The sequence below is a fragment of the Haemaphysalis longicornis genome, unplaced genomic scaffold, assembly GCF_048455015.1.
Source record: "Haemaphysalis longicornis isolate Haplotype H1 unplaced genomic scaffold, Haemaphysalis longicornis Haplotype H1 scaffold_5, whole genome shotgun sequence".
In the NCBI taxonomy this organism is placed as follows: domain Eukaryota; kingdom Metazoa; phylum Arthropoda; class Arachnida; order Ixodida; family Ixodidae; genus Haemaphysalis; species Haemaphysalis longicornis.
Genome location: NW_027526385.1, coordinates 50,385,193 through 50,405,077, shown reverse-complemented (window position 1 = coordinate 50,405,077; position 19,885 = coordinate 50,385,193). Strand labels below are relative to the sequence as shown.

Below are 19,885 nucleotides of genomic sequence, written 5' to 3'. Positions count from 1 at the left end.
TGATAAATTGGAAGCAGGGCTTTGCACACGTGTGGTGGCAAATTATACCGGTGCTTTGGCATGGGTTCTCCCTTGGCAAGTGCTGCATTTTGGCGGCACCAAGAGTCGGGGCCAGTCCGGCACAGGCTGTGATTGTGCAGTGCATCATTTGACGTAATGTGGTGGTAGGTCGCCATGACTGCCTTTTCCATTGCCTCAACATCACCTTTGTGAGACTTGAGGGCCCAGCCGTAGTAAGAGCTTAGCTTGGTGACAAGGTCACCCGTCAGCCTTCCCTTTCCTCCAAGATTTTCTGAGCCACTACCCTTGTGCTTTGCAAGCGCAGTTTTTAAATTGGTGAACATGCGCTTCTGTACATGATTCACACAATCTTCTTTTTCAATTTGAATGAACCCGTACACCTTTTTATCTTGCAAGGCGAGAAAAGTTCGACAATCGCCATCACAGAGAATGGTTGTGTATCTTAGCCCATACTTCTGAAGCGACCGTTCGAAAAGGATAAGGGCTGCTTCCACTTCCATCTCTCCAGATTTTTTTTCCGTGTTTTTCTGGCAGATGTGGGTAGCACGCCAAGCTTCATAGGCCGGATCACCTTCCTTTGGCCCTCGCTCACACCCCGCGCAAAAGTTGCTCAGCACAACATAATCGATGACAAGCCCAGTGAAAAGTTCAATAACCACACCCACACCTATGTGGGATGAGTGTCCACGAGTCATCCACGACCCATCATACGACACGGCAATGTTCCCAGGGTTAGCGACATCCAGTTCACGGTAAAGTTCGCCAACCGACCGTGCGCTTTCACTCGTCACTTTCTCGGCAGCGCGAGCTGCCGCTGGGGTTAGCTTTTGCTTTACGTACCCTTGCCAAGTTTTCTTATGAAGACCGCGTTGAGAAATGTTCATGGTTGAGAAGATGTTATTTAGAGCAGCTTGGCGATTTCCGGTAGTTTGCATCGCGCGAGCAGCGAGGATGTTTACAGCGAAAGGGTTCATTTTCTGGGTTCCGTCGACGCGCGGCGAGCTCCATGCTGCCGCGACATCTCCACAGTTCGCACACACCACCATTAGTTTTACCGCAAGGCCATACTCGCGGTCACATTTCTCAACACGAACGTCTCCGCCACATATTCTGCACTTCACAGCGCTAAAAAGCTCATTCACCGACTCGAGGTTCACAATGACGAAGGCCGTCTCGTCGACAGGCTGGGCCTCTTCGTCGCTCTTATCCAGACGACCAAATTTCCTTTTTGTCGCTGGGGTTGACGCAAGCTTCTGTAGTTTTGCTTCGGCGTTATCTTGTCTTGCCTGAAGATCTGCTGGCTGCAGCATCGTCGTATCTCGGCGGACGCGGCTGCTGCGAGTCGGAACTTCCAAGGCCGGTAGGTGGGTTAGGCCTAGGTCAACATCGGCAGCTTCGGTGGGCGACGCGGTGTCCCGTTCTTCGTCACTTTTCTCTGGGGGTGCAGCGTTGCGGTTGAAGTTACTTCCCATAGATTTCTTCCTTTTTCTGCCGAATTTATGTCGCGTATTGAACTTGCGGTTGAAGTTACTTCCCATAGATTTCTTCCTTTTTCTGCCGAATTTATGTCGCGTATTGAACTTGCGGCCCCGGTTCGGCATAGTTACACGCTCGCCGTTATCGAAGATGGCTACCCGCTTGCCCTGCACTTTGCGCGCAGCAGACGCTGCTGATCCGCATCCGCCAATCAGATGGCACTATTTTGGTCACATGAGCTCAGCAGCCAATAACGGCGCGCATTTGACCTTTTTTTGTACGCTTTTTTCTTCGCGACCAGAGAGAAAAATGAGGCAGCCGTGGTGGGAAATCAAAGACGAACAAGCGGTCTTTCAAATGAGACCAAGATGGACGCTTTCGTTAGCCGAGAACGCTAGCTACGCTTGGCAAGAAAAGTGCCGTTTTACCATCGAATTATGAGCGAACTGCGTGGTGGGGTGCACTTTAAAATGATATTTACAGTAAAATACAGCGCCTTTTGGTGAGAAAATTTGCAAACTGATAGAAAAATAGCCGCGGATGCCGAAAATGCCATTTTTAAAAAATCGACTTTTTGGCTTTTTCGGCCTCAAAGACCCGTCTGCCCCCTTAATAAAGATTGGCAGGTTGCATTGCAAGGTCATCTGTGCGGTTTGTTTGCGCTTTTCACTGTGGGCATAGCATTGGGGTGCAGTATACATGCAGGTTATGTGTAGGAAAATACGGTACTTCATACGTGCCTTGCTCACTGAGGCATAGGTCGGCGTACTCACTCGTGAGTACACTCATTTGTACTCAAACTCACGAGTGAGTACGATGATGAGTGATCACACACCAAGAAAAAAACAGTGAGTACGATGACGAGTGAGTACAGGGGTAAGTCCACTACTCATGAGTACAGTACTCATGAGTACACTACTCATGAGTATCAGTACTCATGAGTACAGTATTCATGAGTATGAGTACTCATGAGTTTGAGTACTAATGAATATGAGTACTCATGAGTACACAGTACTCATGAGTACACAGCACTCGTGAGTACACAGCACTCGTGAGTACACAGCACTCATGAGTACAATACTCATGATTACTGTTTTTGCGAGTGCTTGCACTCTTGAGTATATGCACTCCTGAGTACAGTAGTGCAAACAGTAGTGCAAACAAGAAAACGGACGACAAAAGCTGCCACCCGAAGACACACAGAAAACCGCAGTTTACGGCCACGGCTGCACCGACAACCCCCGAGCTCCCCTGAGCCCGACCCGGCCTGAGAACAAGAGGAGACGCCAGACGCAACGCGAGTGCTTACGTTCCGTTTCGCTTTCTCACATGTACTTGCCTTCGCGCAGTAAGTCGCTCAAGGACAGTGCACCGCGTCAGACGTTTTCTTCCTCTGTCCTGATTTATATGTAACTTGTGTTTTTCGAATCAATTAAACAATTTATTTTGTCTACTTAGTCTTTCATTCGAGCTACGACCTAGCTAACAGTGCAGATAAGTTGATTATTCGTGAGTAATACAAATTGAGTACTCATGAGTACAGATTGAGTACTCATGAGTGCAGAATGAGTAGTACTCGTGAGTGAAAAATGAGTAGTACTCATGAGTAGTACTCATGAGCAGTAGTACTCATTGAGTACTCATGAGTACAGATTGAGTACTCATGAGTACAGATTCAGTACTCATGAGTACAGATTGAGTACGAATACTCGTGAGGACAAATGAGTTTGAGTACAAGTGAGTACGATTACAAATGAGTATTTGATGAGTGAGTACGAGTGATTTTGTAAACAGACGAAGTTTTTGAGTCTGAGTTTGATTGAGTACAGCGTGAATGAAAAAAATTGTGATTGAGTTTGAGTGAGTTCTTTCTGTTTTGCCGACCTATGCACTGAGGGCATCGTCATCAAATTAAAAGCATGTTAAAAAAATTAGTTTGTTAATTTGGAAAACAATACATGCAGATTGTGCGTAGGAAAATACGGTACTTCATTCGTGCCTTGCTCAGTGAGGACATCGTCATTTTGAAAGTGTGGTAAAAAAATTACTTCTTTAATTCGGGAAACAATACACCATTAAAAAAGTTGCTTCAAAGAGCGCGTTAATTTGCAATGTTCCTTTTTTGTTATTTAGATGAGCAGAAATGGCATGACAAATTTTTTAACTTCTTATTTAACCAATTTGTTTAATTATTCTCGCACACTTGTGACCCATGATGGTGGTGGTCTCTGCACTTTTGGTATATTTATGTTGGTTGTAAAATGCGTTTTAACGTTCCTGAAAGAGTAATTCAGGTGTTAGCACTTGGTTAGGTTAACATTTAGGTTAACTTAGGTTAACACTAAGCTCAAGAGCACAGGATTGCAGAGCGTAGATGATATCGCCACACCACAAGGGGAATTTCTGCGAGATTTTGGAGTCTGGATGGTTTATCCTGCCTTGCATTGTCCCCCACACGCAGTTTCCTTCCTAGAACTTGCACAAGCCTCTTCGTTGGACAGTCACTAATGTTTGTAGTTGTGGTGGTCATGTTTTTTCTTTTGTCAGTGTTGTTTATGCCCTGGTTGCTCCAATAGTGAAACACATGTGGCTGAGGTCGTCACTTGAGATGAAAATTCCCTCCACATAAAGTCTGATGTCATCAATAAACCCAGAAGTGTTACTAGCACTTTTAAACAGCCTCCTTTTTTTCCCCCTGAAGCTACTAGTTACTGAAGCACAAGTGAGATATTGCCAAGTTCAGCTTGCATATTGCTAATGAAAAATAAATATTCAGTCCAATTTGAAACTGTTTTAACTAAGTTATTCTTTGCTTCGTGTTCACTTCAAAAGCAAAAATCACTGTTTGTATGGCCAATAGGGCAGGAAGGTAGCAATAACTGTGACCTTAGTAGTACTAGCTAGGAATGTACCTTGCAGTGTGCAAGTTCAGGGACGAGTTCAGTTTTGGGGCAAGTTCCAAGGGGACCGCTACGAGAAACACGCCGTGAATGCATGGTCTGACGCCGTGGTTGGTTTTAGGAGAACCAGGCTTTTGGGATTCATGTGATCAGCCGGAAAAGAAGGAACAGTTTCCAATCGTGTCAGTCAAACTTGGCTGCACTGTGCAATGGCCGACTCCCCCCTTTCCCCTTCCTCCCCCTTGTGCAGCATGAACGGGACCCTGGAGTTCATCGACACTGCCGACTTCACCGTGATGAACCAGAACGACCACTTCATGGCCTCGGACGTCGAGTGGGACCCCACCGGGCGTTATGTCGTCTCGGGAGTCAGCTGGTGGCTCCACAAGGTGCGGATCCGTCTGGTTTCAGCTTCAGTGGAAAGCGCAGAGGGGTTTCCTTGAGACGCTGAATGTTTTGTGTTTTATTTGGTGAAATTCTTTTGCATTTTTTTGAGCAGGCTGAGTAGTGTTTTACTCTACCATACCTCGTGTGGAACAACTGAAAGATTTGAATGAATTTTATTTGGTTTGTTTCACCTCTTTTATTTTTGCCTGGGTGGAGCTGAACGGTTTTGCTGGCGAGAGGTGTTTAGGTTAATTAACATTTTATGATAAAATGAGTTTTCTTTTATTTGCAGAAACTCTTACCGTTTTTTTGGGTGTGGATTAATGTACTGCATTGTCATATATCAAAGGTTTGTGTGTGACAACATATCCCACTTGTACAATTTAACTACACTTTTCATATGGAAATAAGGGAAATAATGCCCACAGTCCTCAATAGATACGCAAAGGTCATACACTTTTATTGTAGGCACTGTAAAGCTGTAAAAAAAAAGCCACTGAAAAGAATGATCAGACCAAGTGGGAATTAAAAGAGATGGGCATGTTATGCCTGAGACGACAGGAAATGGGCGTGTAATGACGACGATGATGCCGACACTGCAGACGGACAACGCATACTGGCTGTGGACGTTCCAAGGGCGCATTTTGCGCAAGGTCAACATGGACCGCTTCTGCCAGCTCACGTGGCGCCCCCGCCCCCCGTCCCTGCTGACCGAGGAGAAGCTCAAGGAGATCCGCAAGAACTTCAAGAAGTACTCCGAGCAGTTCGACCTCAAGGACAAGGCCTCGCTCAGCAAGGCCTCCAAGGTGCCGTCCTGGGCCCCCTGCTCTTCGGGGCCCCTTTTTTTTCGCTTTCAAACTATTGCGTATCACAAAAAGAAATATGTGGTGTCACGACTTGGCTCGTGGCATTGCTGGTGCAGTTGAACTTCTTTATGAGAGGCACGGATGTAAGAGGTAGTCTGGTATAAGAGACATTACTGTATTTTCGCGTGTATAACCCGCACCAGAAATGCGAAAATTTCGGGGGTGCAGTATAGGTGCGGATTAGATGTGAGGTTTTTCCTTTTGTGGAGCTCCACCGCAGTGCGCGTTGGGCCGTGATGCCTATACAGCAGTAATAGCAACTAAGCCACTGTTATCCCATTTACAGTGCTTATTTTGCACACACAGCTCAACAATATACCTACCTGAAAAAATGTATGCGGCAAGTCATCTAGTTACGTATTCAGCTAGGTAAGTTCTTTTGCATAAACAAATGTGTAATGTTGCTTGAGTAGTAGATTTGGTCTATCCTCTTATGTATAAAATATGCGGGCAATACGCGGGAAAAATTTTTTTTTATTCGTCGACAGAAAGTGGGGGTGTGCGGGTTACATGCAGGGGTGGGTTATACGCTTGAAAATACGGTATTTGCCCACACGGAGGGCCGCCCTATCTCTCCCATTAAATTTACCTCTTTTATAACATGCATCGAATGTACAGAGGGGGATGACAGACAGCCGCAGTCGCGATTTATTGCAACTTCAGCAAACATACGCTGGTTCAGTCAGCTATGGAAAAAAACGACGAGAAGCCCTGCCAATGGAAATGCAATGCACAAAAGTTGTTAAGGGGGGACGCGGGGATCAGATTTCGAAAAGTGACCAAAAAATCGTTTTTTCAGAAGTCACTGTTTCGGATTGCACGTTTTATATTCTATGCGTTCACAAAGTTTCCCCGCCGCAAACGATCACGAAGTGCCAAAGAAAAATATTTATATCGGCTGAGGTGGCAAAATATTTCCTCAAAATGACGAAAACACGGCAATTTTCGCAGCGCTGTATCTCCGGAACGACGCTACCGGGCGCCGCCATCTTGGTCGCGTTAGATCGGCCGGCTCTTTAACTTTCGTTTTCCGGTCACTCCTCGCTCACAAACGCACAAACGGCAGAAAGAGAAAGATAGTGAAACGAAGCAACCGATAGATGGTAACACGCGATTGGCTGTCCGGCCGCATTTTTTGACACGGCTCTCCTAATTGGGCACCGCCATGACAGTAAAAACATGGCCGCCGGTCTGCTGCGCATTTTACGCGCACTGCGCTCCCGAAGTTTTCAAGGTTTCCCGGTCGACTCGGTAGCAGTTTAGTCGTTTTATCTGTTCCGGTACTGAACAGTGACATTACTGTTATCACGGCGATGATACTTGAGATCGTGCGCCAGATAGGGAAGTGCGCGGCTCGAAAGACGCATCGAAAACGTGCCCGCGACGTCGCCGTGGTCTGTCCTTGAGTGGGAAGCGCGGTGCGTGCGCCTACAATTGCGGTTCGTGAAGCGAACTTTTGGACGCATTGTGAGCATTGCGATGTTATAAAACGCTGAGGTATTGCTGTGTTTCACAGCGTGCTTGCGAGCTTCGGGAATGGAATGACCGACTCGCCAGAAGTTGCGGCGCGCGCTGCATTGGCGCGACGTGTTCGGGCAGCGACCGATAGCGGGATCGATTGCTATTGCACGCGAGTAATATTGATTGATGTACGCGAAGTGAAATTTAATGGGAAAAGCGAAGTGACCAACCATATCAAGGTTACCTAAATTACGATCGTGGGGAACGTGCGCGTAGGGGATTGTAGGGGGGAGGGGGGGGGTGCAATGAACCGTCACCCAGCTTATTTGAGAAACTTTTGTCGTGGCTCTAAACTAGTTCGTTCAACGAAGTCTGGGATTACAACATAATATTTTCAGTGTTAAATAAATTAGAAAAAACGCCATAAGGGTGCAGCGTTCACAATTCGATATTTTTATTGGGTTTTATTTTTTCGCAGTGTTTGCAATTCTGTTTATTTTGCAATGATTGATTCTCCTGAAGGTGAAGAGCATGGTATGCTAAAATTAATCAATGTTGTAATTGTGTAAAAAAACTATATTCTGCTTTCAAATAGCTGATGTAATGCTTGTGGTGCCCAGATATAACTTTTTGACACTGAACAGCCTCATGTACTAAGCTGTAGCTTTGGCAATGTTATGAAACCGAGAAATCTGCTGAAAGTCTACTGGAACATTAATATAAAACGAAACCATGCCTTACTCTTCATTTTGGAGACAGCTATGCATGAGGAATACATCAAGTAAAGTTTAGGTACCCTAGTAGCCCATAGCGAACTTTGGTATTACACTAGGTGTAAAACTGGTGCTTCTGCCATCTGAAGGCCTGCACATGAAAACCTTCAATTGGCCAGGAAGGCCTCCCAGATTCACCAAATCAAAGGGCAAAGGTCTTTGAGGTTGTCCCCAAGCAAGGACAGCAAGGACTATGCTGCTGGTGCAGTTTGAAAAATCGTGAAGTCTTCGTAAACTTCAAGAGCCGTTTTCTCAGAAGTGCGTTTTACGAGTTCTTCGTTGCTCGTGGAAAGGATAGCATGGCAACCACTGGACGGATTTTGACACTGTTAGTTTTATTTCAATCCTTGAAGAGTTCTGCAGGGTATGACATTCTCGGATTTTCATTTTAGGGCCTAGATATTTTTTAAGTGACATTTACGGCAAAGTCAGCTGTATACTACTGGGTACAGGTGAAAATAATGTTCTCTGCAAAAAAAATGAAGGGTGTAAAAAAAATTCGAAGAATGTCATACCCTGTAGTGTTCTTTTGACTACAATTCAAAAGTATTCTGAACTTCCTACCATATGTCAATACCTTGCTAGGCTTTCCACGAGCGGGCAACATGTACGCCTCTGTAACACAAAAACTAATAAAGGTATCGTTCTTAAATTTCAAAATTCACCATTTGGAGTGTTTTCCAATGCGCCTACCAAATTTCATTACTCTATGTCAAAAAATAAAAAAGTTTGCTCCGATCCCCACCTCCCCCCTTAAAGCTTCACCACCATGCGTACGAGCGCGACCCCGCCCTCATGTGGGCTTCTTTGCAAGCCAAGAATACCAAGAGTGTGCAGTGCACTCTCTGAATCGTGTAGCTCCCAATCAAAAAGCATTTGAGATGTTGAGGCCTGAAAGCGGGATAAATTCCCATAGTGCACAGCAAAAGTAGCGGTGCGCTGTGGCTATTCGTCAGGCTTGTGAGCTCAACATCTATGATTCGTTTTCCGCGAACTGAAAAAGAAAGCTTGTCGAGGCTGTTGTAAAAAACCGTGTAAATTCAGCCATGAAGCAAACAGATTCAGAACTATTTCATAAATTCTGGTGGCCAAGAAAATTAGTATAAACCTTTGCAACATGCTGTAGTGTTTTTTGAGCTTATTTTAGTCGTACGATGCCCACTCTGAACAATGGGTTGATCAGTTTGTGAAAACATGGTTCCCTGCTTATTAGAGACATCTCATATAAGAGACAGAAACTGCTCTCCGGTACATGGCTCTTATAAAGGGGTTCAGCTGTAGTAGGAATAGCAGTAATAAATCCTGGCGGACAGATAGGAATTAGAAAAATGATAAGATTAACAATATTAATAACTAGAATAGATTTGTTTGTTGCTTGCACACATCTTCCTTCTCAGTGCACCCTAAAGCCTGTAATTTAGAAACTATTGTAGTGTATTCTGTCACAAATATCATACTGTTGTTTCGTTTTTTGAGAGTGTGCTAGTTTTGTCTGTTAATTTCCCCCTTTCCTGCTACATGTGCCATAAAACTGTAATCTCGAAATTGATCATCTGAAAGATGCGTATTTTATTGCAAATAGCATCTGTCCAACTTTAAGGGTGGACGCGGCTTTCGGATCGCGGAAATCGCGGGAAAAATCAATTTTTGGAAAATGGTTGTTTTGGAATCTAGAACCTCTGGTCTGTATTGTGTCAAAATATCTCGCCTGAAAACGAACTCTAAGTGCACGAAAAAAATTATTTCGTCCGCGCGGGTGGCGGAAAACGCTTCCGAAATCGTAAAAAATCGCTGTTATTCATGATGGCGGCGCGCGCGTTTGGTTGCTGAGAGCGCTGCCATTTTATTCTCTATCGAAAGCTCAACTCTTCGTCCTTTCATTTCCGTCGCTATCTTTCACTCAATCGGGAGAGTGTGAAGACAAAAAAAAGAAAATTAAAGTCCCGTGACACGCGCCGGCGATAGCTCCCGGCGGTGCGACCTTGAACGCGCCTTCTGATTGGTTGCCGCGACGTCCCGCGCTCCCGCGCGCGAGGGAGCGTCTGCAAACTTGCGCCTTCTCCTGCTGCGGAAAAACGAAAGTTTACACTCTGCGCTTATCTCTGACGTTTTACGCTAGCGAAGCTTTTGTCATGGGTGGTAATACCACAAGAAGAAAGTACCGGACTAAATTCGCGTACGGTAAAAGGAAGCGCAAGCCCGTTCAACCGGCAAAGCGGCGCCGACTCTCCGCGCCTCATGTCCATGAGTCGCGTGACTCTTCTGCGGAGGAGCAAGCGGCCATCAGCCCCCGTGACCTTCCTCAAACTGCGCTAGCGAGCGATGATGAACGAGCGAACCTCGGGCAGTCAACAAGCCATGGTGCAGCGGGCGACTATCAACATGATTCAGCGGTGGAACGACTCATCTCGCCAGAGGCCACCGTACATCAGAGGAGCCCCGCACGTTCACCTCGACGATATCGGAGGCAACAAGGCTCGCGTTCTCCTCGCCGACATCGACCGGAACAAGGTGCGCGATCGGAAAAATCGGCCGAGGCGCGATTTCCTGAAACCCGATGCAGTGTTCCGCTACCTAACAGCGACCTGAGCGACTCCGAGGTGCGTGACGCCGCGCTGAGTTTGCCGTCGACGAGCTCTGGCATTGCGGCTCCGCAGCAACCCCAGTTCCGACGGCGGTAAGCGAGTTTTCAACGCCTAGCACATCGCGGACAATTCAGGCGCACATTGAACCGGCATATGTGTCCGCGGAGGCGGCAGAAGCGCAAGCCTCTAGCGTTCGTGCGTCGCTTCGCGAGGTGTCTGCCACTGAGCGAAAGCTTTCCTTCACAAAAAGCCAGGAAGAACTTCCAGAAAGTTCTGATGATCATTTTTTGCTGGTTCAGGCCTCGGCCCTGAACTCCATGGTTGAGCATGCACTATGCCCTGTCTGCATGGAGAAAGGTTTATTTGTGCAACATGGAGCCGAGTTTGGGCTAGCAACGAAAATGGAACTTTCTTGCCGTTCCTGCGGGACCAAACTGCACTCCCAGTGGTCTTCGGGAAGAATAGAAGGAGCGAAGACTTTTGAGGTGAACATAAGGTCCATGCAGGCAATGAAGGGGATTGGCAAAGGAGCTACTGCCCTGAACGATTTCTGGTCGACCATGAACGTTTCAAAACGTGGCCTGCACCACAAAACATACCAAAAACACCTCAAGAATATCTTCAAGCCAGCAGCAGAAGCCGCTGCACGTAGTATTTTTGACTGTGCTGTCGAGGCAGTCAAAAAAGTGTATGCTGAGATGGAAGTTACATTGTCAAAGAACATCACCGTCGTATATGACGGCACGTGGCTCACACGAGGCCATGCCTCTCACATTGGTGTGGGGTGCGTGATTGAATTCTACACCGGACTTGTTCTGGACTGCCAAGTGCTCTCAAACTTTTGTCTCGGCTGTAGCATCGGGCCAAAAGAGACTGACCCAAAGTACAACGAGTGGAAACGGACGCATCAGTGCCAAAAAAACACAGATGTTGCCGCTGGGCGCATGGAAGTTGAGGCAGCACTTCTGCTCTTTGGCCGCTCGCTGGAAAAAAATGGCCTCCGCTACACCACCATCGTTTGTGATGGCGACAGTCGCACGTACCTGGCGCTGTGCCATGAAGAAGTTTATGGCTTCATTCCGCTCACCAAGGAAGACTGTATAAACCATGTCAAGAAGCGAATGGGAACCCAACTTCGTGCTGTCATCAAGAAGGGACTGAAGGGTGTTCCACTGGGCGGAAGAGGAGGCCTCACGCAAGACCTGATCAAGAAGTTGACGACATACTATGGTCTGGCCTTGCGCAACAACAGTGAGGTACCAGACATGCAGAGGGCAGTGATGGCCACGTTTTACCACGTGACGTCCACTGATGAGGAGCCGCACCATGAGCTGTGTCCCCCTGGCCCCCTGAGCTGGTGCAAACACCGGTCAGCCGAAGCTGAAGGGGAGCCACAGCCAGCCCACAAGTACAGGCTTTCACGGCATGTCGCGGAAGCCCTGCTGCCTGTATATCAGCGTCTGTCAGACCCCCAGCTCCTGGCCAGGTGCCAGGGGGGCAAGACACAGAATGCCGCAGAAAGCCTGCACTCGGTTATATGGTCACTGCTCTCAAAGGATGAGCACGCCTCGTTGTTCACTGTAGAGACAGCAGTACACGAGGCAGTGTGCAGGTACAACGCCGGCAACTTGCGTGCATATGCAGAAATGTGCAAGACCTTGGGACTCAAGCCTGGTGCGAAAGCCCTCCAAAGGGCAGCTGAAAAGGATTTTCTGCGAACACGAAAGGCGTCCAAAGCGCACCAAACCAAGGGCAAACGACCAAAGAAGCCACCTGCTAGCAAGGCAGCCAAAGACTACAGCCCTGGCGCATTTTAGGTCGCATGGAGACTTTGCAGTCGATTTTCTTTAGGGTGCAATTTTGGCTCAGCAGCTCAGTTTTGACAAGCATATCAAAACAATGTGTGCACCGATTTCTGTTCTGTTGGCTACACTGGATTCCTCAAAGTACATTTTGTGTCGTGATAGTGTTAGATAGTGTTAAATTTCGTACATAATGCCTTTTTTTTGTTTGAGCAAGAAGGAAAAAAAACAAGCTTTTGTAGATCATAGTAGATTGTGATATTTTGTACCAAAAGCGTGGTGGTTCAAAAAATATTCAAACACTGTCCCAACATGACTGAATCATTTTGGCACACAGTACAGGCAACTTCAGGGCAGTGCCATGTTTCTTGGTTGCAGATCAGTGATTTGTTTCTTGGTTGTGCCAGGCAATTCACCAAGATGTCGTGTATATGCCTCAAGCATGGCACTGTAAAATAAAAACCGCTGCAGATGTCTCAGTGAAATACTGGATTCTTTTTTGTAAAGCCCATGACAATGCACACACCAAATTTCATCGAAATCAATGCATTTTTTACGAAAGGAACAGTTTACAAATGTTTGAAGCCTGTTTTCTCCAAAGTGTGTTTTTAGCTTATCAGCTCACTAGTGAAAAGCGTAGCGCAACAATGCACGCACCGATTTCTGTGCGGTTTGTTTCGCTGTAATCTTCAAAGTTCACTTTGTGTCGTGACAGTCTCAAATTTTGCAAATACTGTCTGGTTTATTCAGTATCTGCGCAAAAATCAAAAACAAGTTTTTGCAAAATATAATAGGGTGAAATAATGTTCTTTATACAAAAAAAGTGTGGCAATTAAAAAAATCCTGAGACTGTCACGACATCAAGCAGCCTTTCTGACATATAATAAAAGCAACTGCAGGTCAGTGCTTTGTTTCTTGGCCGTGCTAGGCTTGTCACAATCTGGCCCTGTACATGCCTCAGGTAGACCACTCTAAAATAAAAACTACTGAAGATATCAGCGTGAAATTTCAGATTCTTCTTTTCTAAAACATTGTTAATCTGCCCACCAAATTTCATCAAAATCCACCAAGAAGTAAAAAAGTTGGTTTTGAAAGCCACCTCCTCCCTTAAAGGGGCCATGGAGACAAAATACAAGTTTGTTCTATTTGAAAGATTTCGTGTTCTGTAGTACCCCCAGCGCTTGTCTGGAAGCAAACGATGCTTTATTCGCTGCAAAATGAATCAATTTAAACTAAAATTTTTATTCTCGCACCAAAACATGTGTTTAAACGACATTTGCACTGACATCACGAGAACGGGTCTTTCCGCCAAACTTGGTATGAAGCGGTGACTTGTTTACTGTTCGTAAACCAAGATGGCCCACCACACCGTGGCAAACCGTTTTCTGCCTGTGGTGTATCTGTGACCGTATTTAAACCTGGCTTCTTCTTGTTCTTGGAGAAAACGATCGTTTCGTGGAACCTGCTGCTCGCTCGACAAATATGGTCACGTAAGACAACCGTCGCTTGCATCAATTGGCCAGTGTTGTCCGAGACAACCCCAAAGCCCCACAGTGCTGTGCATCTAAACGAAACATAGTGCACGCAGTACCAACAGCAGTACGCATGGGTACTTCTTTTGTAACTTCCACTGTTTGTCCCACCATTCTTACTGATATAAAAATAATGTGCCCCAAGTTTAAGCGCAAATAGCTCATTCGGCAAGCTTATAATTTCGAATTTCGTTTGCTTTCGCCGGCCTCCGCCAATCGCAGGGCTGGCTGGTATGACATCATAGGTTCTCTTGCGGGAAATGAGCTAGTGGGTCGCATGGCCATTCCCTTTTTTCCTAATTATACGGCTTATTTGAGCGAAGTTTCCGTTAAAAGTGGTGCCAGCATGATCCTAATGATCTTTTGAACGAACCAAACTTGCATTTTGTCTTCATGGCCCCTTTAAAAAACTACTTGAAGAAAAGAGTTTATGCAAACTCCGTAGCCCACTTCTAAAACCCAATGGGGGGAGTGGGGGAGTGGACGTGTGTCTCTGTATGCATATGTGCATACCGACATTCATGCAAGCATTGCGTGTGGCATCTCGTGGCTTCGCTTGCAGGAGGTGACGGAGAAACGGAAACGCCTCTTGGAGGACTTCCGAGCTCTGCAAGAGCGCAAGACTCAGGAGTACAACTCCATGCGCGACATCCGTCTGCAACTCCGAGACGGTGAGACCCTCTTTTCTTTTTTTCTTCTCGTACAGGCCTCTTTGTCATGGCCTATTGACTTTGTGCAAATCCTTATGGTTCAGACCTGTATGTCTGCACGCATTCCTTGTGCATGAAAGGAGCTTTGTGAAGCCTGAGGGCAGTTCACTAAGTTGCCAGATGCGTTTAGAGGTACAGTTAGAGCTCATAGTTGCCCGTTTTAAATTGGAACTGCGATACCCGTCCTGCGCTGGTGTCTCATACGTGTTCGGAACGAACATCGTGGACATACACTGAAATGGACGTACAGTTGAACTCCGCTTCAGCGAAATTTCCGCTTCAACAAAATGTTTCCAATTCCGCATCAGTTAGCCGTAGAAGTCAGTGCAACAAAGTCTTCGCCACAACGAACCATTTGTATGACTTGCTTTTGCTTCAACGAAATTTTTGCTCATTGGGGCTGGGTTAGAACATTTGTTTTACAATAAAATAAGCATAACGCCAGCCATCTGTAACTTCTTATACATTCAAGCACGCTTAGTTTCACTGAAAACATGCGCCGCGCGCCCACACTGCCACCCAAAACAGAAACCATGGAGGAAAGAATACTCAGGAGAGGCCCCTAGTATCTCAACGCATTGCTAAAAGTGTGGAGGAAGTGGCATCAATTTTGTTGGGTCCAGAGACAGCATTGCCTTGTTTTTTACGGCTGCGGTGGCTAAATCTGGCCAAATGCCACGGACAATTTTTTACGGCGCTTTCTCTAGCTGCCTTGCTATGCTTGCAACACAGTGCATTCGCCACGGCAAACGTTTTTAGATTAGGTCAGTTTGAAAACTTTGCCGTTGGAGGCAACCCCAACTCGCATCATGGCCGCAACAGCGCTGGCGTCACCTCGAGATCGGCAGAGTGAGCAGCCGCCGCCACCGTCTGCTGCCGGCAAAAGCCTCCCTGCTCAGCGTTGGTGAGAGCCACAGTTGGTGCTTTGCTTGCTGTGTGTTTCTTCATTGTGAAGCGAAGCGAAATTCTTCGCAGCTGAGACGTAGCGCACACCGCCGTGCTGTACAGACCCAAACACTGCTCCCGTCGTCTGCGTTTGCCGTCGCGAGCCGCCCATACCGCGAAGCTGTTATCAAACCGGAAACAGCAGAGGAGAATGGGGAAGAGTGCTGGGCTCAGTGGGCTCATGTCATGGCGGGCGCAGCTTCACAAATGTGACGTCAGGGCCTTTCCTAACCTTTTCTTTCCTCCATGACAAAAACAAACTCATAGATGGATGCTGTTGTTTGCTGGTGATGACGATGTGGCTGGCCGTCTTTACATGAGGCGCAGGCCCGGTTCTCCAAGCCGAAGCTACAGCCAATCCATATCCGGTTGAAATCGCGCAAATGTGCTCTGCTGCTGGCGCGGCGCCTCATGTATGTGTCGTGAGCAGCTGTCGTTGCAGTTTGCCTTCTACAATTCTTCAAAGTCAAAAGCAAAAATGATGTTTTCGTGTTTAGTCTTGAACCCTCGTCATCCTATCTTAGTCACGAGCATGCGGCCTTGTCAAATGCAAGCGCGCGCAGCTTGCCTGTCAAGGTCAGTTGCTGCCATGCCCAGTCAGAGGAGAGATAACAGCACCACTGCTGCCACAAGAGAGAGGGGGAAGGTGCTTTCCACGGCCTAGCAGCTATCTGCAAGTTATCAGCTTGGTAGATAAGCGTTGTAAAGCAATATGCTTTGCGACTGCACGCCCCCCCCCCCCCCCCCCCCTTCTCCTCCGGAGTAACGCGCTCTTTACAAGCAAGTAAGAAAAAACAGATAACCATTTGTATGTTTGTTATCCAAATTAACACGACGTTATTGTGCCTCACTCCTTTTTCTGAAGATTGCATGATGCTGCCCACGATGCGCAAATACACGGGGCTCTTTTTCTTGCCCTTCCTTGGTGTGTTGGGGAAGATTTTGTCTCAACGAGATTTCACTGCAGCGAAATTATTCGCACGTCCGGTCAATTTCGCTGTGGCGGGATTCGACTGTACCCCAACTCGCTCAGTTCGCTATTTTTCAGTTTGCTATATTTGATGAGCTAGGAAAGCCAGTGGACTGCCAGGGTGTAGGAGTGGCTGCCGAGAGACTGGCCTAGGACTAAGGGAAAGCAGATAACTTGATGGAGGTGTGAGATAAGGAAACTTGGTGGCAAAGAATGGATGCGTACGATGCAGGATAGGAGCTCATGGAAGTCAGTGGGAGAGGCCTTCCTCCAGCAGTGGGCATAAGATAGGCCAGAGTTCTTCAATATACACCAGCTGGGAACTTTGCTTCGGGTGCGCATTATAGCTAAATTTGGCTGCTGCGCCAATAAAATTCAAATTCATTCAACTTTGCTTCGGAATCTGGGCGGTGAGAACCTGCCGCGGTGGCACAGTGGCTAAGGTGTTGTGCTGCTGAGCACGAGGTCGTGGGTTCGATTCCCGGCTGTGGCGGCCGTCCCTTTTTTTTTTTTTTTTTCTGATAGAGGAGAAAAGCAAAAACACCCGTGTGTGCGAGATTTCGGCGCACGTTAAAGATCCCCAGGTGGTCAAAATTAATCTGCAGCCCTCCACTGCCACGCGCCTCATCGCCTGCGTTGCGTCGGCACGTTAAACCCTACAATCAATCAATCAGTCACTTCTGCTCCATTGCAGCTGGGGGACAAATGTATTGGGGTGGCTCCTGGGGGACAAAAACTGAACCTTCCTTAACATTTACAAGTTGGGTAATGTTTACTAATGCTTCGGTAGCATTTCGGCTGGCGTTCCCGCAAAATTTCCCGCCATTTTTCGCGGGGCTACCATGGTTGCCAGACCAGGACTTCCCTCTGTTGATTAGCTTGCATCATAATACATTCGTGGGTACTACAAACGTATTGGGGCCCGTTTATAAAGGCCACGGATCTGTCAGCCCGCTCTGGTTCAAACCCATGCGCGCTCGCGCCGCGAGCTCGAGCTCGAGCCAGGGTTTTTTTTTTTTTTTTTTTTTTTTTTTTTCTCGCTTCGTCACCACGGGAGGTACTACAAACGTATTAAGGCCCGTAAAGGCCGCGGATCTGTCAGCCCCGCTCTGGTAACAAACCCCTGCGCGCTCGCGCCGTGGCTCGGGCTCGGTCCCGGGTTCCTTCTTTTTTTCTCTTTCTCTCTCGCTCTCTCTCTCTCTCGCTTCGTCCCTAGGGGAGGTGCTACAAATGTATGGGACCCGTAAAGGCAGTCCGTAAAGGGGAGCGCAGTCTTGGTATGGCAACCATGGTAGCCCCGTGGAAAAATGGCGGGAAATTTTGCGGGTACGCCAGCCGAAATGCTACCAATGCTTCTACGGTTTATCTCTATGGGAGGACACTAGTCTTAAAAGGACTCCTTTCAATTTTCAAGTAAGTAAACTTTGTGAAACTTGACCTGCATTTGCATCTTGACTGCAACATTCGAATTGACGCCCTTTTTTTATATTTCGAGAAAGCCTTTGATAAAGTCCCCCATTCTCGACATTAAACTGGATTCACCGTTTTTTTACACTTTGTCAACAGTTTGTTTATGCCAACTCGCACTCGCCCGCCCTGTCCCCAGTTCTCTCGGGTGTCCCCAAGGCACCGTGCTTGGGCCCCTTCTTTTTTTTGTCTACATTAATGACCTTCCCGACGTTGTCTCTTCTAATAGTCAATTCCTCAGACGAGACTACCCTTCAACACTATCTCCTTGCTGTTCAAGAGTGGTGCAGGAAATGGCTCATGTCACTTAACGTCAAAAACATCTTTGATCTCTTTTCACCATCGTTATAATTATGCACCCCACTTGTATTACATAAACAATACTGCTGTACCCCTCCTGTACATCAGTCAAGTACTTAGGCATCCACATTAGTCACGATTTAACTTGGTCCAAACATATCAGTCATGTTACTAAAGCAGCAAATCGTGTTCTCAGCTATTTACGTCGCTACCTTTCCTTGGCACGATCGTCTGTTAAACTAGCAACTTTACCTCCCTCCTTTCAGCTCCCGTCGACAGATAGCATGTGTTCTCTTTATCACTGGTTCGTTTATATCGCCCCAAAACAATCAGTTCATCCTACCCCCTCCTAAAACCTCGTGCCACAGCCATCGTAACGCTGTTTACCCGCCACGCGCTCACACTACACCTTTTCAGCGTTAATTTTGTTCATACAGCGCAAGACTGGAACAATCTTTCTGCCGACATCGCCGTTATTACCGATAGCAGTTGTTTTAGGTCTGTGATACAAGATTTGTGTCATGACCTGTAACCCTTATTGTTTACGTCATTGCACTGTACTTTGCCTGCCCACCCCTCATGTAATGCCCTAAAAGTGCCCTTGAGGTACCAATAAATAAATTAGGTTGGTGGTGGTAGTGATGATGATGATCATGATGAAATTGTGTGTGATCTGAAAGACACGTTCGTGTGTGCATTCTCCTTGTGTTCACAGGTGTGGACACGGACGAGTTGGACAGCAACCTGGAAGACTTGGAGGAGGAGGTGGTGGAATTCCTCATCAAGGAAGAGGAGATTGCAACGGAGGCTGGGGACGGAGACTGACGACCTCCCGAAGGGCAGAGACGAAGAGAGAGCCATGTCTCCTCCACCAGGCCATAGCTGCTCAGAGAAGAATAAACACGCTTCCTTGTTTAACTGGCTCACTTGTGGCTGTGGCTAGCGGGGGCTGCTTTTGTTTTTTTAATTCCTGTGCCAGAAGGGCTAGTTTTGGTACGATCAATAATATAAGGTTTGGCTCTGAGCAGGAATGTTTGCCCATGGTTTTTTTATTGCAGTGAAATAAAGACAAACAAATGTGCACAGTAAGTTTCTTAGATCTGAAGACCATGCGTCTTGTTCACCGACTTGTCCTTGTGGGGTTATTGTTTCTGAGTGTAAAGGTGCACAACACAGTCGCGGAGTTAAAGGCCAACTGCACTTAAACATTTGACCTCTTGAAAACACTATTTTTGTTTAGTCGGCTGAAAAAAAAGGCAAGATTCAAAAGAACCTAGCTTAAATACACGCGTGGATGCCACAAGCAGTTAGCAAAAATCAGCGATTTTGAAACTGAAATCAATGAAAGCGAGGCCATTGCAGTGATGTTGCAGCCGTCCAGCAAGCGGCCGGACGGTCAGCAGCTCAGGAGCAAGCCTGCGCGCAAGCTCTACGCATGCATGGGGCAGCAAATGGGTGAAGCGTTCACAGCAGAGCTCGACCGGTTCTCCAGCTGCGTGGCAGGCCAGAGGAAGAAGCCCCTGTCGGCCGAGCATCACAGGCGCGTCATGGCTGTTCTAACATTCGAAACAAAGCCGCATTCGTTGTTCGTGCTGCCAACCGAAACCAACCTTTCACTGGGCCAGTATCGGGTCTAAACGAGGCGACAATAGAATTCATTTGTGCCCGACGTATTCGGAGGTTACAGTGG

The 19,885-nt window shown here is 47.0% G+C and overlaps 2 protein-coding genes across 2 annotated transcripts in view; both read left to right on the top strand.

Annotated features, from left to right (window-relative positions):
* The window catches only part of Eif3b (eukaryotic translation initiation factor 3 subunit b), a 52,778-nt gene extending 33,665 nt beyond the window's left edge, over positions 1–19,113 (top strand). The window contains exons 10-13 of the mRNA XM_077670397.1: positions 4,648–4,786; positions 5,387–5,590; positions 14,366–14,474; positions 18,911–19,113. Coding sequence (XP_077526523.1) covers positions 4,648–4,786; positions 5,387–5,590; positions 14,366–14,474; positions 18,911–19,020 — 562 coding nt within the window. The 3' untranslated portion in view covers positions 19,021–19,113. The remainder of the gene's footprint in view (positions 1–4,647; positions 4,787–5,386; positions 5,591–14,365; positions 14,475–18,910) is intronic.
* LOC144138212 (uncharacterized) lies at positions 10,653–13,332 on the top strand. The gene has a single exon (XM_077670398.1). The coding sequence runs from the start codon at positions 10,787–10,789 to the stop codon at positions 12,284–12,286; it is 1,500 nt and encodes a 499-aa protein (XP_077526524.1). The 5' UTR covers positions 10,653–10,786; the 3' UTR covers positions 12,287–13,332.
* Positions 19,114–19,885: the final 772 nt, after the last annotated feature.